General features: G+C 37.1%; 1 protein-coding gene across 3 annotated transcripts in view; it reads right to left on the bottom strand.

Annotated features, from left to right (window-relative positions):
* Window positions 1–21,237, bottom strand: part of LOC139462574 (UDP-N-acetylhexosamine pyrophosphorylase-like) — a 38,000-nt gene extending 16,763 nt beyond the window's left edge. Inside the window, exons 1-3 of one of the 3 annotated variants that reach the window (XM_071244410.1) lie at window positions 21,216–21,237; window positions 20,375–20,493; window positions 516–833 (exon numbers count right to left, since the gene is read on the bottom strand). In XM_071244410.1, coding sequence (XP_071100511.1) covers window positions 516–792 — 277 coding nt within the window. In that variant the 5' untranslated portion in view covers window positions 793–833; window positions 20,375–20,493; window positions 21,216–21,237. Of the gene's footprint in view, window positions 1–515; window positions 834–2,569; window positions 2,711–2,794; window positions 2,885–20,374; window positions 20,494–21,215 lie in introns of those variants that run through there. The other 2 variants (XM_071244409.1, XM_071244411.1) reach the window with 2 other exon arrangements.
* Between the last annotated feature and the right edge of the window lie 457 nt (window positions 21,238–21,694).

Consider the following 21,694-nt stretch of genomic DNA (forward strand, 5'->3'; position numbering starts at 1 on the left):
TACTGGTACTTATACCTGCAGTTGGTACATAATCAAGTAGACACTTCAGATAAAACTTACACACCACCATATTAGGACAAACATGACTGCGACCTGTGAACCAGGAAGGTGACAGCGCCAGTTATCAGGTGGCTTTGATTGTGAAGTGAATGAGTGATTAGGCTTAATGCTACTTTCAAACAGTGTTTGAAATAATCTTAAAACCCAACTAGACAGTTGGGCAGGTGACGCATAAGTATTACCTGCCCCCATTCACATCATGAAGATTGAAAAATTGCAAAAATTAAGCGACAAATCGTGTCTTGATTTAATTCAGATGAAATAATGCAAATAATTACTTGAGAATCTGTACGGAGTAATCATGGCTATAATAAAACTGAATATGTAAGTTTAATGAAGTTAGCTGCCTGACAGTCAGGCAGGTGGAAGAACATTTCATGCAGCCTGACAGAAAGGTTCACACAACTTGCCTGTGAACATGTGATATAGTAGGTATGTAACAAAGAAGCACTTACCGCTCTTCTCATAACTCTGAAGTGTTTCTGGGTCACTCTTGGAGAAGCTGCCACAGACCCCTGAGGACAGGGGCTGAAGATGGTCATCTATCTTCTGGGCAGAAGAGTTCAGGGACTCCTGTGCATTCTTGTAAAAGGTGGTGACTTCTTCGTAGTCGATATTGGTGAGTTCCTTATAGAAGTGCTCCTTGTCCTCTGAACTCAGCCCGTCCCAGAACTTCAGCAGGTGCCCCTGTCCATGCTTGTTGAGGGTGGATCTCAGACCATCTATGTCCATACTGACTGGATGTTTATGTAGGTGATGAGTGCAGTTATTTGCTGCAATGAATGAAACTGATCTTGAAAAGGTGTCAGTACTAAAAACCACATCTGTTTCAATAAGGCAGCAGGAATTACCATCCACATACAGCAGTTGGGCAGATGGTTTCCAATATTAATGAATCTCTTATTATAACCTAAATATGAATCATTTATAAATTGATGGTCTTTACGTGGGAATCATCACATTGGGCTTTCCTCCCACCTTAAGTTGACACGCCGTGATATAACTGGAATACTGTTAAAAGCGGCTTTAAACCCAGCTCACTCACTCACTCACTATGATAGCACATGCAGGGACGTTTCACCACCCCTTGTAATTGCAACTTAAGAGAAGTTCTGAGTTTGCAAAATCTTAAGAAATATAAACAAAAGGAATAAAAAATATATGAGGTCACTAAAATTCTTTATCATACGTTTTCTATACAAACTCAATGCCAAAAAAATAAATTCTTGCAAGCTACAAGACTGCTATTGGAAGCGAAGGAATACACGCTGGTCAAGTAACAAAAATGGCGTTTTTCGAAACAAACAGTCTCGACTGAAATGGGAAATTTACAGTTTATTATGAAACATTTTCAAGAGAATAACAAACGGCAAGCCCATAACTATCTTTCGGAATACCTCGTGTTAAAGTTTCAAGGTTCACATTCCGAGCTTCACATTCCGACTAATAAATCTCAAACACTAGTCTTCATGTTTCAACTGTTTCAAAGTGAAAGCTATTCACAATCTAACTGAAGGGAACATTTTAAGTTATAGTACGCAAAGGCAGACGCAAATTCTTCAAAGGCTGAAAAACAGGCTGTTTCCATACAATCTGCAGGTTCAGGTCTGGTGCAACAGGTTGTAACCACAGACAAACATCAATCTATCCACACCATCTGCACCAAATCATATAAAACTATTGAAAACATTCAGTGGTATACTGGTATTCCACTTGTCCAAAACTAGTGAAAGGTTGTAGCAAGTACTAGTGAGTGAGTATGGTTTTACACCGCTTTTAGCAATATTCCAGCAATATCACGGCGGGGACACCAGAAATGGGCTTCACACATTGAACCCATGTCGGGAATTGAACCTGGGTCTTCGGCGTGACGAGCGAACGCTTTAACCACTAGGCTACCTGACTGACCCTGTAGCAAGTACTGACTAACAGTAGTTTCCTCTCTAAACGTAGCAATGTCAAGCATCCTAAATAACAAGAATTAGGACAAGATGACACACAATGCACAGGTGTGTCTTTATGGAAAGTTTTTATGGGGACAATCTATTCTACTCATGAATTGCCACAGGTATATTGGCAATCCATGGGGATATTGCCAAAAGATGTTATTATCAGAACCTACGAGTACAAGACACATGAATAACAACACAAAAATCACCTAATGACTGATTTATTAGTGTTTGTTTGTTTGTTGTTTATCTCCGCACTCATCAATATTCTAGCTATATGACAACGATCTATAAATTATCAGTCTGAACCAGACAATCCAGTGATTGACATCATCAGCATCGATCCACGCAATTGGAATACGACATGCATCAACCAAGTCAACAAGCCTGACCACCGGATCCCCTTAGTTGCCTCTTACAACAACCACAGTCGCCTTTTACAGCAAGAATGGGTTGCTGAAGACCTATTCTACTCAGGATATTCATGGGTCGATTATTAGTGAGAAGCGTAATAATGTCCATATATTGTCATAAATAAAATTACTGCACCTGACACTTACCTTCAACATAAACTATAAGATATCGAAGAAAATCTTAAATACACTGAAAAATTTAAAATTGAACTTGCAATATCCAAGTGAAGATTCACTGTTCTTCAGTCTGCTAGTGCTAGCTTTTCAATAAAAGTCAAGACACTGGCATCCCGATCAATACAATGTACATGACACTTCTTGCTTGACCTGTCACACTATGCAAGCAAACAAGTAAATGTACTGTTGACTGACCTGAAATACCCTTCATCCAACCGTCCCTATCTCTCACCCAGCGGGTGTGTTACAAGTCCTTGTGTAAACTGATAACACGCCCCCACTTTCTCCAGTGATGTACCCGAGGTAGTTGACAGTGCTTTACTTGTACATGAACATCAGAAACTCCTTATTTTCACCACATCACACTTGAGGGATATATATATACATTGTATATATATACAGGTTGCATGTGTGTTATCTGTGACTATGTGGGTTAATTACTCTGTCATTAACAACACAAGACTGTCACAAGTGTTTACTGCCTCCCTTTATCACATGGAACAATCACTGGAATGAATCTTCTCTGTAAGTGTCAGGTGTAACGTGACAAGCCCTCCAGTCAAAAGTGAGGGATTAGCAACACAAAGTGTGAGGGAGTAGTCCTGGGGTCAGTACTAAAAGATGCAGCTATCCCTGACCTACTGAAGTGCCTATCTAAACAAGATTACATCATAACATGTTCTGTGTCTTAATCACCCTGCTTGCCTCTGGCAACCACTGAAAAGCTATCTCTCTACTGATAACAGTTTTGAATTGTCTAGAAAATGACATCAACCAAATGTAGAGATTAAAGGTGGCCTGGGGTTTGGGTGTACTTTTTGATATTTTTAATTGATGTTATTGATCACTATTATTGCTCTGAACATACTGAATATTAATATCCATAATAGGTGCTGTTACCACAATATAGAAGGGGAGGGGGGAAGGTGCTCAGCAAGAAAATGATACTGTCCTAAGGACAATCTCTCCAGACACCCACCAGTCCCTAATTTCTAGTCATGAAATAATTGAATGAATTACATACAAAACACTTCCAAGGAGGTTTGACATCAATAATGTTTATTGTAATCACATTTAAATAGAATGTAAATGGTTATAAAATAATTAGTTGTAAAGTCTGTTCAGATTACATTAGAGAAACATTATTTGATCAATTTCTATATTTTGTGCGGTTCAGCACATAGATCTGCAATCAAATCACAGTCTCTGACACAAAACAACATCTCGCAAACAGTAAAGAAATGGACTCATGTGTTCTGCAACACACTACCCTACTGGGCCCCTATACAGACATTTACCAATTGAAACTGGTTATATTTTAAACATGACAAATCTTAGCTCTTAAAGAACACGTTAAACAGGAATTGTTTTATTTTTTTTATCATGTGGTAGGGAGTGATTTTCTGAACTGACAAAAGGTTTAAGTTACTTTCATAAATCAACAATTGAAGAAAAGTCAACTCAGTATTTTTGTGTAAGCTTCTCCCATTTTTTTCATAAAAAAAGCACAGGTTTTTAAATGTGAGCGGTCAATGGGGCCCTTGTTAATCAATTACTGGAATGAAGACTGAGACATATGGTAACTCGTGTGTTTCCAGACTGCATGCAATTGAAGCTGTTCACACGATTTACAAAACAGCCGACAACACGAGATCTGCGCAGAATTATATAAACTGGCTTTGGTCATGTACATTTTAGAGGCAAACTGAAGAGAAAGTTTGCATGTTTTTCTTACGGATGAGTTACAAAATATGAATAGCCAGCTTGATTGGATTAGAAGCCAGTGTTTATCAATAACAATATAAATGCTTCGGTTATATGAAGCAAATCAAGTTGCAGAACACTCTCCTACCCAGAGTTCCTTGCGGCCAGCCTAGTACCAGCGACAGAAACTAACACTAGTAACAGTTTCAGTCCACTAGTCCTTATAATGATTACATATTGCAAAACCATTAGTTCTACTATTCCTCATGATACCTTAAGGAATAGAAATTAACCTAGAAAGTTCTACTAGCTTGAATTGTGATAACATATAAAAACATCCCCAATATGTTCAGAATTCTACTATACTTGTAACTAACTGCATTCAATGATGAAATGAAAAAAACCTCAAGTGCGAGCCAAGATCTTTCCGGAGACAATTAACCACAAGAGTACCATTTCCCTGAAATGACATGATAGACTCCTGCAAGCTTATCTGGCACATTGTCACTATGACCTTTATGCATGGTTTTTTTCCAAAACGCCTATCACACATTTGACAAGATGGTTCATGTTCAGGTTTGGGCCTGTCCCTCCAGGCCAAGCTACATGGCCTGTCAAAATGCACTGTGCATTATACATGTAAATCTGTTGGATAATGAATGAATGAACGAAAGAGTGAATGTTGCTTCATGTTTCAATATTACAGTTACATAAAGACAGCTTGTAAATAGTCAAGTGTGAGACAGGCAAACCAATGGTTGACTGCACAAGCAACACTCCATGCAATCAAGGTAAGATGACCCACCATTAGCCTTGTGACATCTTAAAACCACTCAATGCACACTTTGGTAGGCAAGCATCAAATAAAAGGGTGGTGGGGACAAGTTCAGTCACAAAATCCTAACAGGGACCTGTTGTTTCTAACCAAAGCATGACTATGGCACATATTGTATTTTAGCACAGACATCATAGGAAAGTTCACTTTCTTTACTTGAAAAACATCAGTAGCCATTTGTGACCATTAGATATAATGTGCAACATTATTTACATTTATTTCACAAAGGTCATCTAGTTCATATTGATTTATAATTCAAATGTCACAAATAACCCCTACTAGATTATCATTTAACTGGAGACACTTTGATCGAGTAAATAAAGCAACCTTAGAAGCCTGTGGCAACCGCAGATCCTTGGGTTACCAGATTTACCGTATTCGAAGTAATAAGCGCCCCACTCTAATAAGCGCCCACTGCAACATTTGCTAATGTATTGGCTAGTGAACAATCCCAATTAGCGCCCTTTCCAACTGATCAATGTACGCAAGACTTATTTATTCGCGTATAATACGCACTCATGTGTTATATGTACCCTTACTTATGGGCAATTCAATTCTGGAAAATATCTGTCATACATAAACATTTCAGGCTGTCAGCATAAACCATGAAATTTATCTTTCAACTCTGTTTTTTCCCCCAAAATAATATTCTAATAAGAGCCCCCTATTCCTAATTTTTAGAGCGCCCTGGGCACTTATTACATTGAATACAGTAATTTTTAGTTGCAAATGCAATAAATTTCAAGGCAATGTATAGGCCTGTTACAGGTAATGTTGATGAAAATAGTGAAAATAGAGTTATGCTCCATTTCAACACATCTGAGGAGTTTAAGTTCATGACCTGACTCAACAGAGTAGTATCTAATGTCACAGCACGATTTGAACAGTCACGCCAATATACCATAGTCAACATATTATTGCCCGCTTGATGAGCATGGCCACATGTGAACTAATGCATGACCAGTCAACTTGACAAAATAGGTCTTTCATGTATTTGAGTGTTCATAGATCATAATACATGTACAACAAACACAATTGAGTATACAGGTAAAGACTTCTCTTGCATAACAGCTGTCATAAGCAGACTAATGGACAAAGAGCATTTTTTATTTGTCCATGGAAAAGTTCACACCTATACTGAAGTGTCCAAATATTGTCATTTTCACAGAATACATCACATATCAACTTTTTCCATTTCATATCAGAGCGCCTGAATCTAAAACTGTGACCCATGATTTAAACATATGGAAAAACAACTGCCATCTGTAAACATTGTTTTATATCACTTCTGGTTGCTGAACTAAATTGCACTGGAATACAAATAACATTTTAAAGAAATAGACTCCTCTCTCTAATTTTTTTAAAATGCCGTCAAATATTTAAAAAACATTTGGACATGTTGGATGAAAATCCTATGAACCTATCTGTTGTGAAATGCTCAGTCACGTTCATCATGTCGACCATTTTCCTACAGGTATTTATCAGGACCTGCTCAGAGGCTGAGCACTTTTGAATCCTAGATAAATTCCTGTTCCAATCAGATTGTCAGTCAAAAAGCTGAATGTCAAACATGCCAGTCACATGTTGAATAAATCAGCATATCCTGGTATAATAGCCACTCTGGAGATGTGATGCAAAACTCTGATATATTACACTGCTGACACTGAGAATAAAGCCCTCTCATTGTATACAAACCAGGCATAACAAGAACTTAAGAGTAAACAATGAAAGTAAACCAACAAAGTGTGTTTATCAATACATATAATCTTACATCACCATGAAATGTGCAAAGCTAAAACAACTAAATGTGAAGCCAAAGTCAATTTGATAGGTTATGACAGTTTGAATTAAACACAACATATTGCAAGGGCTGAATTGTAACATGAGGACAGACAGATCCGATCCATCTACCTGTCATTTTCAGCCACTTTTCATTAATTATCTTTTCAAAGTATGTGTCCAGTAACCTTTTACCCTAAAATTTAGCTATATTGACAGTTTGATCTCACCCGCTGGCTCCAGCAAAAACTTAAGCTGGAGGAAATGGATAGCATTTCTTGTGTCAAAACAATTACAGGTAACACCAAATGCAGTGTTACAAATTGGCACTAGTCCTATAGTCCTTGCCAAACTGCACAATAGTTAAGGTATGAAAAGTACTTATAGAAATTGCCCTTTTTAATGGTTTTGCTATATGTTATCATCATAAGGACTAGTGGTCTAAAACTGTTAGTTTCTAAAGGTGAAAAGGTGGATGCCCCTCAGTATTACACACAATAAAAAATGGCAAATATGGTAAAAGGCACAATGCAGTAATAAATTTAAATGTAATCTATCTATCTAAAAAAAGATATTTTAAACCTTTTTCCCTCCTGCCTTCAGGTAATTTTGGGATATAAATCTGCAAAACAAGTAATAAACTGTCCAGCCCTGGACCTAAAACTACTTTCCCTTGAGATTACAAATCTTTCACACATTCAACTCACATTTAGCTTTTAAGTTTAACAGCTGAGCTTCACAAGCCATGGATTTATCACCATTATAGGAGCCGTACAATCATAACAGAACTTAGTGTTGCATTACACTGCTGGCAGGACACTGGGCTAAGCATGCCCCTTTGTAAGTTATGTGTTGGACTAACAAGTCTCTTACACTACAAACTAACTCTAACGAACGAAATCCTCAACCAGTGATAAGTAAAGCTATTGTGTGCAAGAAATGGGGTGATTAGCATTATTAAGGAAAATGGACTTGCCAAGGCCCTCCTGTGGGTATTGTTCACAAAAGTATACTAGTTAAGAATGTGCACAATGTCATGTCAGATGAAATTCATGCAATGCTGAAATTAAAGGGTTTTACAACCAGCAAAATCTCCAAATCTCAAACAAATTGGATTATACTCAAATACATGATTCATTACAGTCAGAAGTTTCTATAAAACATGCAATTGCCGGAATATTTGAAATGTCAGTAAAATCTGTACCATGATACATGATATACTGGTATACAAAATTAATGACATACCCACATTACTGATGTCACTGAACATGTGTGAATATTATCATGCTTACGTTCATTGTGTGCAAAAATAAGATATTACGATACAGGGATGAGAAAAGCCAAAAATAAGAATAAGCAGAAATATTCAGCTAGGTTTACAAGTCCGGGTCCACTTGAGGTATAAATATATGCACAATCAACAATATCATTTTCATATGTTTTCAATTCCATAAAACCTAAAAAGAACAATTGCACTTCTTTGTATTTAACATGAATTAAGATAAAAGACAAAATGCATAAACAAAAATAGATGTCAAAATTCAGTATTTAATTAGAATTTTCGTATATTTGTCTTAATGAAGAAAACCTCTTCCACACTGTCTTACCTTTCTTTAAGCCACAAAATGAAACTCCACACAAGTATGTTCTACGAACCTTCAACCAATACCCTCTCAGGTCATACAAAGCTATGACAAATGATAGAAAACTGTGTTAGTCAGAGTCGAGGGATTGTAAACTATTAGCAGATCTACAAGTGGTGCCAGCGAAGGTCACAGGTGGCTGAAATGTCACGATCGGAGCGGATTTACAACAGATTACAGTCTGATCAAACAGCCAAGTGTGACGATGCCATGCTTTTCCCAGTTTGCGCTCAACACAGCCCGGGACCGACAAGTCAACGATCGCACCAACAAGAATGTAGAGGCTCACGACAAAATATCTACCAGTGCTACTAGCCTCCGAACACCAGTGTGGGAATTAAGCATAAATTGTAGACAGTGATTTGACATAAGTCATTATCTAATAATAGCAGTGATTACCTGTTAACATTAATATTTATAGAGGCATACTGGATAAAAACTTGAAATCCTAGTTTATGAAGCAAAGGTGACTGTTATGAGGAATGTTAGGTTGTTTATTTTAATAAATAACAAGAGACAACACATGCTCAACTTCCTTTGTGCATAGACGAGGAAAGACCGTCAGCAGCAAATGATATTACCATACACTCAATACAATTCTTGTTCTTGGTTTCAGGATCTTACAACACTATAATAATTAAGCAATGGCCCAGTTGATGGTACACATGCAGTCGACCAAAATCTGCACGTTGAAATCCATGTTGTTTTCAAACCAGATATATAGTTCGTAATGCGATTACTATGCACAGACTTGTTAGTCCTGCCAAAATGTAACTCCCGAATTCTAGCTTAGTTCGTCATAGCTTTTATAGTCAGTTAACTCCCTTGCCTCTGGAAAATGTATTGTGACAGGAAAGAGCTGAAATTTTGTGCTTATGTCTGTCAATGATATACTGTAAGTTTATGGTTGATAGCTAATCATAAACCATTCTTCAGATTGTTTTACAGAAGTCATGAAGAAACTGCCTGTTATTGCCTTATCAATTATAAATGTGACCCACTTGGTGAGGCCTAATTCTACATACACAATTATGATAATTGGTACATCAGACAAAAGTCATAAAAACATTCTTTAAAATATTTCTGGTGGACGCTCCAAAGTGTGTGCTCCACTATAATCTTCACAGACATTTTCATGTTGGTATCACAGTTAACAGAGTATCACAGTCAAAATCTAATCATTAGATTCTCTTGTAATTTTTGTTAACAATTTATATCAAAACTGTGACCTCAAATAGCAACAATTCAACATTTAAGACTGACACATCCTTTACCTTGAGAACATTGATAATGTCAACGGAACATATTTCTGGATTGTTTCTCCTTGATTTTTTCTTACTTTGCACAGGGAAGACAAACATGGGAAGCTTGATGTGCGTCTTGTTGCTTGCAGGACAAACAGGATATTGGGAAGACAAGCGACTGTGACACTGCATTGCTACATCGGAGCAACAACAAGCTTGGCAGACAGACACAATTGCAATTTGATCATCAGGCAGCAACATGTTAAACTAAACACCTAACACTCAAAATAAACCCCCGGTAGAAATTAACAAGAATGCAAATTTTTATATTTTAATTAAACATAAATATTGGTGACCCGTTACTATTTCCATTAGTTAAACATCCTTTGAAAGGTCATTATCATTACTAATATCTCTGAATATTTGTTGGACTTGTCCTGATTAATCTCTGTTACCCAAATCATATTAAGTATATTCATAAGCCTATTATCTCATTCAGGTAACTCTAAACTCATTCTGTTTTCAGAATCCAATTTCATGACAGTAGGATCACTTTGAGACCAACACTAAATCTTTATAGTATTATATTTTGGTCAAATGACCACAACTTGACAAGTCTTTGCAGTAGATGAATTTGATCAACCCAACTTGTGACTTTAGCTACCAATCTGAAGCCTGAGTCTAGCTAATTACTGTTCAGTCTAGTAAGCTCAGCTAATAATAGTCCCTGTAATAGCATTAAATCCTACTAGTACTACTGTCGTCTCAAAGGTTTTTGTCACAGATTTTAAAGCTGTACTGTTAAATTTTATTTCAATTCAGTTTAACAGCAAATACACAATATTGGTGAATGATCTCTTAATATTAAACAACATGACACAATATCCAACATTCTTTAAGTCTAGCTCAAATTGGTATTACAGTCATGCCCCGCTTAAACTGACTTCAGATATCAGGAAATCTCAGTTCCCGGACGATTTTCATTCAATACAAAATAATTACTATATAAATTTACCTGTATATACGGAAATTCAGTTTCCGGAACCGGATGGTCATTTTCATACACAAAACACTGAAATGCACACAAAATTGTCTCACTTACCCGGACAATACACTTCCGCTGGTGGTAATCCTTTGATTCGTGAGAAGTCAATTAACCGAGTGACACTGAGTTACGCTTTATTGTACACGTAATCCCATTCGATAAATATGGTGTCTGTGGAGGTCAGAGACAGATTTTTTTTAAACGTCTATGTCTTGAATAAAGATTGAGTGGATGTATCTGTTTGCTCTGTCATCTGTCATGAGTTGCATAATTGAAGGGAAGTAACTCTTCCAGTAAGAAGCTGGTTTCAGTTATACGGAAATTTGTTTATACGGACGAATTGTGAAATGACGCAAGTGTCCGTGTAAGGGAGGCACGACTGTATTTGGCATTATTTTTAGTAGATTTTAGTTGCAGGGTATATAGAGGTTATCACGCGAGTGTGTTTGGGGAATATCCTGCATTAGGAATAAACATTGTATTTAGCGAGCCTTGGTGAGCTAAATGCATAGTGTCTATTCCTAATACAGGACATTTACCATCCCCAAACACACAAGCGTGATAACCTCTTTATCATATAATGTCATTCTTTTATTCTGTGCATGAAAATAGCTTTCCCTCTCTCACCAACATTACCGAAACATTGCGAGTTTTCCTTGAATGGACGCATTGATATTTATTACGTCACAGGGTAAGTGATGTGTCAGTCTGACAGTAGCCAATATAGTTCCAACTGAAATCTGTTTCTTATACAGTGGCGAAGCAACATTGTTTTTAATTGCCTTTCGCGGCAATCCATCGGTCTGTCCGCTAGAGTAACTGCCCTTTGTCAAAGGGAAGCTACTCTAACCCTAGTCTATGAGACGACGTCCCGGCCACGGTCGGACATTGTTGACTGTTGCTCTGTCCTGTCATAACGGTAAGTACAGTCAGATGTACACACAGCGACAAAAAGAAACAAGGTAACAATTCAAACATATTTCGGCCGAATCCAACTATTTTAATTTGTGGAGAAGGTTTCAAGCCGCAGAGGTCTACAAACACAGATATGGCTACTGATCCCGCTTGGCTAGGCCTCGTGCCCCTCGCAAAATTGTTTCGAAATTTATAACTCCAAAGTTGCCAAAACTTATAAAATGTCTTTGCTACGTCACAGTTAGACACTGATTTTCAGTATGTTAGACTGTTCTTTTGAAAATGAGAGCAATTATCCCTGTAGTTTATCCAGATTCCCGATGGTTAATTCTGACTCAATCGCCAAATGACGAGGGAGACGCCATGTTAGTTTATAAACAGTTGAAGTAGTCCCTACTTGACCTTTGATATTTGCATCTCTATCCGCATATGACCCCAACGGATATCGTTGCCGAGAAACCTACCCATTATACTATAAACAGAAATATTAGCTGATGTAAATAGACCAATATACACTTGATCAAACTTGCGTCGGCTGAGTGGTTATGATCCTAAGTGCAATATATTGGTAATATAAACAAACACAAATTCAAATACATGAATCAACATATAACCCAAAGACATAAACAGATAAAATATAACACTTGTTTCTAATTCTAAGGATTGAAAAAAATATTCTCCCTAAAACTAAAAATAAAAAAACAGTGTAGATCTACATGCAGTTTGGACTTGTTGTTTCACTCTCAGCCCGGCCTTGTTTCAATTTCAAAATTTGAATTTTTATGTATAGCAATATGGAGGAATCACTTTATCAAGAATCAAAGGAAGATAAATAGCTGACAGTTTTTACCTCAGGCATGAACAGCCTGTGAATATTACCTATACTGTCTTGACTTACAAACCAGAACATATTGACTTTGAACCCAACTGAGTGGCAGCTGTACCTGTACAACAGCTCATTACCAAAATCCATTCATTTGATGTGGCATGCAGTCAACCGATCAAATCAGTATCAGTCTCAGTTCCTTTGAGGTCATGTGGAAAAGTAATCGTTTATTCAAACAATACGCATGTACCCAGTACTTACATATATCATGTCTATTTACTGAACTTTCGCGGGGACACCATCGAGCACCTTGACACTGCAAATATTTGCTTATGAGCTTTCTCTGTGATACCGATTTATGTTCCTATTTATTTCATATATTCCACTACATAATCTTTGGATTAGTGTTAATCAAATAAAACATTGATTACATACCCTGTGTGAACAGCCTTCACTCAGCAATAGTCAAAACCTACTATTCTGGAGATGATATTACCCAAGGCCTTTATACAGGGTTGGGGGTCTCTGTCTAATGCTAATATATGGCAAAAAGAGTGGCACACCCTTGATATAAATCTTGCTGACATGTGAAATCTGAACATCAAATGTACCGACACATCTCTGAGTATCAGTAATACTAAATAGTCCTGTGTTGAAAACATAGATGGTCGATGTGAGTTTTTCTGTACATGTTAGAACTTGACAGGTTATATAATACACTACAGTGAGTGAAACGCACAATTAGAACTGTAAGCAAGGCCAAACATGTTTATTTCACCTCAATCACAATGGCGTTCAGGTGGGTATCTGCTGGGGGTGACCCTTGAGGCAAAAAGAACTTGCCATTGCAGTAGTTCACATTTAATAAAGAATTTTAATATTTGTTCTGATATTGTAGCAGCACCAAACTTTTGATACAAGTTAATCGCTTTGGTATAGTGCACATCCAAGCAAAATGCACAATACCATTGATTGCTCTTAGACTTGCTATCGATGTACATCTTCCTGAGGCAAGAGTATTACTGACTTTAAAAGTCCAGTTTCTACCCTTGCTGAACTAGGCTGGTATTACGGAGTTACATTTTGGCTGGACTAACGAGTCTATGCATAGTCCAATCAAAATCTCGGAACAAAATCGAAATCCGGTTCGTACACTGTCATGCAGATTTCGGTTTATTGCAGGATTTGCAAAGCATGTGCACCGCCAACTTGTTGTCAACAGATATTATCCAAACCTTTTCATGTTTTTAATCAATGTGCTCGTGTGATTTGATGCGATGTAAGACCTATTTTATCACAATATAGATCTTGATTATCGAGCAGATCGTCTTGACTGGGCGCTGCCAATTTGTTTGAAACAAATGCAAGTGACGGAATCTGATTGGTCCATAGGAGAGGCTCAGAAGGGACATAACTCATAATAACCACTGGCGGCGCTACGATCGACGATTCCAGCCTAGTTCGGCAAGGGTTGAAACTGGACTTTTATAGTCAGTTAACTCTCTTGCCTCGGGAAGGTGATCGATGTATTGCCATCAAGGGTTTTACAATCGTGATCTATCGATAGTCACTGCAGTGGAAAAAAACAAACACGAAAATGAAATGGGCACCAAAGGATCATCTGATGGTTAATAATGTTAATCCTTAACTGATAGTGTAATCGATAGTAGGCCCATACTCAAAATGGATTGTCAAGAAATTGTTTTTAAAATTAATATTCCTTAAAATGTGCAAAAATACAGTCATCAGTAACGTGACATGAAATAAAAATAATGATAACAGCAGGAATACTGATTTGTATTTGTTATTTTACGATGCACATTGAAATATTACAGCTCTATGATGGCGGTCTGTTAATAATCAAATCTGTAACAGATAATCCTGTGACTGACATTGTCAGCATCAATCCACCAAATTGGCATGATTGGGATACGATGTAGCTGATCATAAAGATTGATGATGAAATCCCAACAAATTTCAAAATAATAACCATGTCAATAAATGATTAATCTAAGTTGCATTCAATGTTTTGCACAGGAAAAAGTTACATTATATTACACTTTTAGTTCTTTGCAAAACGTATTTGATGATCCATTTGCTTTCTTTGAAACTGATTGCTTTCTTAAGCTTATCCCAATCCTCCCAATTAGCTGCGTATCTATGTAAAGTATGCAAAACAAATCCCCACTATCCAATTTATTTTGAGTTGCTTGTGTAGAAATAGGCAAGCAAGACATAAAAAAGCAGAATATAAAAATACTTAATTGTGTAATAATCCAAAATGGCATTTTCATGTTGAATACCATCATTTCCTTGCTGATCAGGGATTTTTCTTTATGGTGTGTCATTATAAGAACTAGTGGGCTAAAACTGTTAGTTTCTATTGCTGCAAAATTAACAAACATGAACTCATGATTGTGTTGCTGGTGTCAACTGGAAGTGCGGGATCTCATGACTTCCTGGTTCAGAGAACATGTTTAAAATAATGGCTACAACAAATCGGCAACAGTGAAAATCTGTGCTGCAAATGGCACAAACACATACAATATTTGGTTCTTTTGGAAGTTTAGTAATTGAGTCATGGTTACAATAATGTATTTACATAACATGTTAATTAAAGCCGAGGCAGTCAGTTATATGCAACACATAACACTTGGAACAGTATATTCAACAGATTAGAGACATGAACAGAACATTTAAAGTATTTATAACAAAAAAACCAATTCTACTGATTTTTCTAAAATAGTCCAAAAAGACAAAATTTATTCAATACCCAAATATAAATTGAAATATCCAACATTTGCCAAATTGGAATGATAATATGTGAATAGATAATCAATGACTAAAAATATTATCTTGAGCCCTTCATTTCATGTATAAGAGAATGTTGAGGTCTCAGGCTTCCAGTTTGTGGGTGAGTGCAGGCTGTGTTACAACTACAAGTATCATAACCCACATAACCCAGATAGCATTATTTCCCACCTGAGACAGACACCAGTATGATATACAATGTAACCCACAATGTGAGTTCCAGTCTCTTGTAGGGCTGGGACGGGTAACTCGGTTACCCGGGTCGGGTTGGTACTGAGTAGGACCTGGGTACCCACAGGACTACCCCTGGTTAGTCACGTGATATATTGTTTAATGACAAAAAGTATCTAGAACTCAATGGTTACACTACAAGTCACTAATGTTTGCATTTCTTTTTTACTATGCACCCATTCCTTCTGATTTTTCATATTGTTGAATTAAGATATAACAGGATTAACATTGTTCCCAATCAGACATTTTGAGACATCTCCTGACACCTACTGTGGCTACCCAGGAAGGGTCGGGTAATAGGGGTGTGTGTACCCGGGTAGTAAATTTGGACTCGTCCCAGCCCTAGTCTGTTGAAGGTGGTAGGGTGTACTGATAACCACTATTAAGTTAAACCATGCATCCTTTTTCCAAACTACACACTAACCATGTTTATCTGCCCTCAGAGATGATTTTTCAGACACATGTTGAGTTCCACAATGTTAAAGTTAATTGATCAGTGATCGCCGCCAAATAAAGATAATTCTTTATTACGTTATTTCGTTTGGGCAGACCTTATTAATACCTGTATTAACAACTGTAGAACAATATCATGTTAAAAAATGTATCAACCATAAATATTTAACAAAAATATTATTTATTAAAACGGATGTTTCAAAATGTTACTTACGCGTAATCATCTATATCATAATATATGAAATTTCATTAAAACACCTAACAGGACACATAAAACACTCAATCACAATTATCACAATCCTAGGTCATTTAAATATAGTTTTATTACATACTTTTTTTTCCACATCCTGAAAGTAGACACTATGAGAAAGGACTGAATTGCTGAACCAATCCTTGATGCAACTGACAACAGGTAAAAGGTATTTGACACATATATTCTCCTTTTTAATGGCAAAGTGTTGGTAACATCCTGCTGCCTGTGTTGTAAATATCTTCATAAGAAACTAGCTAGTCTCGATAATCATGACGGCATAATAATCTGCCTCCTTCACACAGTCCAATGAAAAGTTGATAACACACCCACCTATCTAAGACTGCAGTCTTCCTGTCTGGCCACCCATATGATAACACATCCCCTATCTGAGACTACTACAGTTGTCCTGTCTTGACACTCCATGTTATCTGTCAGTGATCTGTGTTAACATATTATGTATTTGAAACAACTATAGTTTTCTTGGCTGTTAACACTTTATATCTGAGACAACTGTAATCTTCCAGTCTTGGTACCTCATGTGATAACATATATATCTCGGACAACTGTAGGCTTTCCCTCTTTGTACCTCACATGATAGCACATTATATATCAGAAAAAAATATAGACATCCAGGCTTGGTATTGAATTTGGTACCCCATGTGATAATACATTAAATATCTGAGATAAATGTAGTGATTTCCCCCCTTGGAACCTCATGTGATAGTGAGTGAGTATGGTTTTACACTGCTTTTAGCAATTCCAGCAATATCATGGAAGGGGACACCAAAAATGGGTACCCATGTCGGGAATCGTACCCGGGTCTTCGGTATGACGAGCAAACGCTTTAACAATGAGGCTACCTGACCGCCCCACCTCATGTGACAACATACTATACATGTATATGAGAAAACAGTAATCTACATTATACATTACTGCATATCAAGTTTACCTAACTAAAAGTAATCTCCATCCAATGTTTTGTGTCTTAATCACATATCACTTCCAGCAATGGCTACTTCTGTCCTCAGTATTTCTGCCCTAGGTGTGACAAAGAACGAAAGATTCAGGCTAAAGCCACATCAAACTGATTATTCTTTTATCAAGCAGGCTGCATTTAGGCATGCTTTCTCATGTACTTATCACCAGGTATCATGCAACCTGAATAAAACACACTGGACTTGGCATCATAAAATTTAGACTCACTATTGAAACATTTCCTACATCTCATGACCAAGACTGGCAAATTTCTAAACAAAGAATAATACAGCAAGCATTATGCTGATCTCTTGAGGAGGTATGCAACAGTAGGGAGAATGTTCTGGTCTCCAGAAAAGTTTCATTCTGTATGTTGATGTGAATACCAAAACAGAGCATAGACAAACCTACTGACTTCAAAGTGCGCAGCAGGGGCACACATGCCATGTTCACAAGATGAAATACCATACTGGACTCGGGACCAGTTAGAGGATGATATTTGGAGCTGATTCAAAGGGCGAGTCAAGAGTGGGCACACAGTGATACATGAATGGTAGACCACATGTCACCTTTACCATTTCTTTAAGGACGGATACAAACTGATAAGTGCTACAACAAATTATCTTCTCTGTGGCAACCAGATTCCGATGACAAAAATCCCTCCCTCCCATCGCCTACAGATTTGTGTCCACTGGTGTCAACGTTTAGGAGCAACATGGACCAGCCCTGTAACATGGGTTGGGGTTAACAGCCCGCTTTAAAACAAATACACCTTCTATCATCAACATCCAGCAATATTTGTTCTAGGAATGCTAGTATTTGCTATCTGAGGCAGTGAGGAAATTCCCGTTCAACTTCTTAATGAAGGTGTTGACGTGCAGATATCTGGGTTTCCCTGACCACATGACACGCACACTGATACAGTAATGTTACAAGCTGAGGTAAACTTAGGGCACCACAGCACGTCTTCTTCGGTCTACTGCATGCTTTATCCATAGGATTCTATTACAGACATTGAAACACCTGAACGTAACACAATTAAGCACTTCAAGTACCACTGCGTATCTGTAAGTAGGTTGGTTCAATAGGACATTCAGGCTTCCAAAGTTAGTTCAGTTTATAAGTTCAAATGTAACTGTCAAGTTAAATTGTTAAGAGATGGTAAAAAGATTCTGCACCATCTTATCCTCACATAGGTGAAGAAACCTCTGAGTTAATAAAACACAATTTTCATTTGTAAGGCTAGGTTGAATCTAAGCTTTGGGTTTTTATGATTCAAGAAAAGTTTGTCACAAAAAATGTTTCACTGGCAAAAGGGAAAATTCTTGAAAAATTTAATTGCAGATTCCACAATAGTAAATATACACAGAAATATAAAGCAAGGTCACACACCATGAACATCACAGAAAGCTGAGCTTAAAGTATTTTATTTTGCCTCGTCTGTCTAATTCCACAAAGGGAACACAACACAGCTGCCACTTTTGTTTTACTACCGTAATATTTATCAAAAACTGTCAGTTCAACCTTATCTTTCATTGAACATAAACATATGCTTTCATAAAAAAAAAATATGCAGGACCTCATCAAATTTATTACTTGCTTGTTGTTTAGCACAGCAATCAGCGATATTCCAGTTCTAACATGGTGCCATGTAATAAGTGAGTCTGGGCCTAGCAAACCAGTGGTCAGTTGCATCATCAATGTCCCACACCTTCATGGTATGATGACACCCAGTGAGCCAAGTCATAGAGCCTGACAACCAAACCTTAGTATAAATGTAAAGGAAAGGAAAAGCAAGTGACATAAATGATAACAGTCAATGTGTGTCTTTATATTTCAATTGTAAAAAATAGTTACTGTCATATTTGTTATTTTAGACTATAATATGAAAGATATGTTTGAACGTACTTATCAGTCATGACATTGTAATTGGCACAGTTTTTCTTGACATATAAATCCCATATTTGTTTTCTGGTTTGCATGATAAGTACTTAATCACGTAAGTGAGAAAGAACTTTCAGTCATGTCATTAACCTCCAATGTAAGTTGCTGTTAAAAATAGCTCAACATTTGACGTCAAATGTAAACATGTTCAAAGTTGATCCCAGATTGCACTTTCTTCTTGTACAAATTGTTTTTTTACAGTTGTTAGGAACCATGATATGTGTGAATCTAAAACTAATGAATACATAACATTTGATTGCATATTTTTATCCTTATTTGACACTCATGTAAAAATGAGGACAGTCATATTTGAACAGTAGGCTACGTGTGGTTGTGTGCATGTTACTTGTCGACACCTGTTTAATCTACAGTTGTTTTTTTAGTTACATTGTACTCAAACCAATGACTTGTATCTAACCCAAACCGAACTACAACAGTGCAACTGACACTCATAGGGATTAATCTACATGATTTAGGATTCCCAAATAAATGCACTTCACAGGAAAACTTAGACAGGAAAACAAAATTAATACTTTCTTCAAAAATTGGGAACCAAATTGTTCTTCATAATTCCAGAGGAAGTGTATTTTAACACTGCATTCTACGAGGGTGGGGGAGTTGGTGGACAAGTAAGCTTAAAGTACACGTACATTGGTCCGGTTATGAGTAAAATACAAGGCATCTTATCTAAGCCATCACATTACTTATAACCATGTATTGAAACGTTTGTTATTCTATTTTGGGAATTGTTACTGATATCTGCAGCAGACTTCGGCCTGAATGTCTGTCTCTGAACAGGTCTGGATCAATTCCTGCACTCATAAGTTTATCGCTATCACCAGTAACCAGTAACCCACATGTAAATCTCCTTTTCAATGTACATTTCACAATCAACAACATCATTCGACTTTAGAAACTGCAACAGATTCCGCACAGATGTCTAAAATTCATCGGTTTTGACAGATGCATGACAACTGACAACTGTCAACACGACGCCGGTTGCAGACGACGTTTGTGTCGGAGCAACCCCCAGCTGCATCACGTGCTGATAACGAGGTTCTTACTGTGTCATTTGGCTGTCTTTCACAGACAGATGGTAAAGAACGTTTCCACCTACCTCAGTTTCCAGCAACCACGTTCACGGTCTTCCCTTGTTGACAATTTTACAATTTGTGTTACGAAGGCGTTCTGATCAACACGAGTACCTGATAACCGGAAGTGACACGTGTCGCCGTCCTGAAATCAAGCCGCGATATAAAATAGATCCCATGATATTAATAAGGACCATTTACATTCTAGTTTACAATATATTTGACTAATATAGTTTGTACATATGCGAACAATTATTGTAGTAAATGAGACATGATGCTGCTACACATGTCGTAAATGGCGCATGAATATGACATCGGGAAATGTGGCCTGGATAAGTTACAGTGCGAATATAACAAAGGGGTATAACTTATGTTTGAGAAAACTGACAACTGATCCTCAGGTAAAATAGAGGGCGTGTCAACGAAAAAAACAGCGGAAAGGCATAAATTGTTTTCAGTTGGTGATTTTTTTTCTGGAATCCATTAAAAATCATATGGAATGAAATTTATTTTACATGTTCGTGGAATTCTTATGAACCAGAGACCATATACCGATATATCGGTACATGGTCTCTGTTATGAACATATCCCAATTTTAGAGACACTAACGGTATTGATAATAGTTTGACTGAAACCTCAAACATAACATGTCAAATAAAAATCAAGAATTTGTGTTCTTGTATGTTATCACAACGAAATTAGGATGCATAGCATGATGATTTTAAAACGAATTACAATTCAACTTAAAATGTTTTAAGGTATTTCACATACTTATGACAAATCGGTAAACAATGATAACATTACTATATTTAATCGTTTTGTCTTAAACATAGATATGCTCTCCCGGGGATACTAAAAGCCTAGTACCTGCAGTGTTGCGAGAACCACCTGAGACATCGATATAGATTGACTGACTGAACTTCGCTTCCGGGTTCGATGTGTTACGTACCTCCACTGTTATGTTCGCTACATTGATAATGAAGCAATTCTCAGGAGAACTAAAGTGTTGTGAAGAGGCAGGTTGAACTGATAGTATGATAAGAAATCGACAAAAACCTGAGAAAAGATGGTTGGTTGATTGTTTGTTTGTTGATGTTGATCATTATTATTATTTATATTATTATTATAAAGTGGACATGATTTGATTAGAAGATGGTCTCTGAAAGCACTAAAGGCTATCTTAATAAGTGAATCTAACGTGATTACCTCAGATAAAGCATGACCGACTCCGCGGTCTAGTGGCAGAGCGTCCGCCTGAAGAGCGGAAGGTCCGGGGTTCACCTGGTTCAATCCCCGGGCGCGTCATACCAAAAGACGTTTAAAGATGGTATTTGTTGGTACCCTGT

The sequence above is a fragment of the Haliotis cracherodii genome, unplaced genomic scaffold (assembly GCF_022045235.1).
Source record: "Haliotis cracherodii isolate W230 unplaced genomic scaffold, xgHalCrac1.p SCAF_15, whole genome shotgun sequence".
NCBI classification, from domain to species: domain Eukaryota; kingdom Metazoa; phylum Mollusca; class Gastropoda; order Lepetellida; family Haliotidae; genus Haliotis; species Haliotis cracherodii.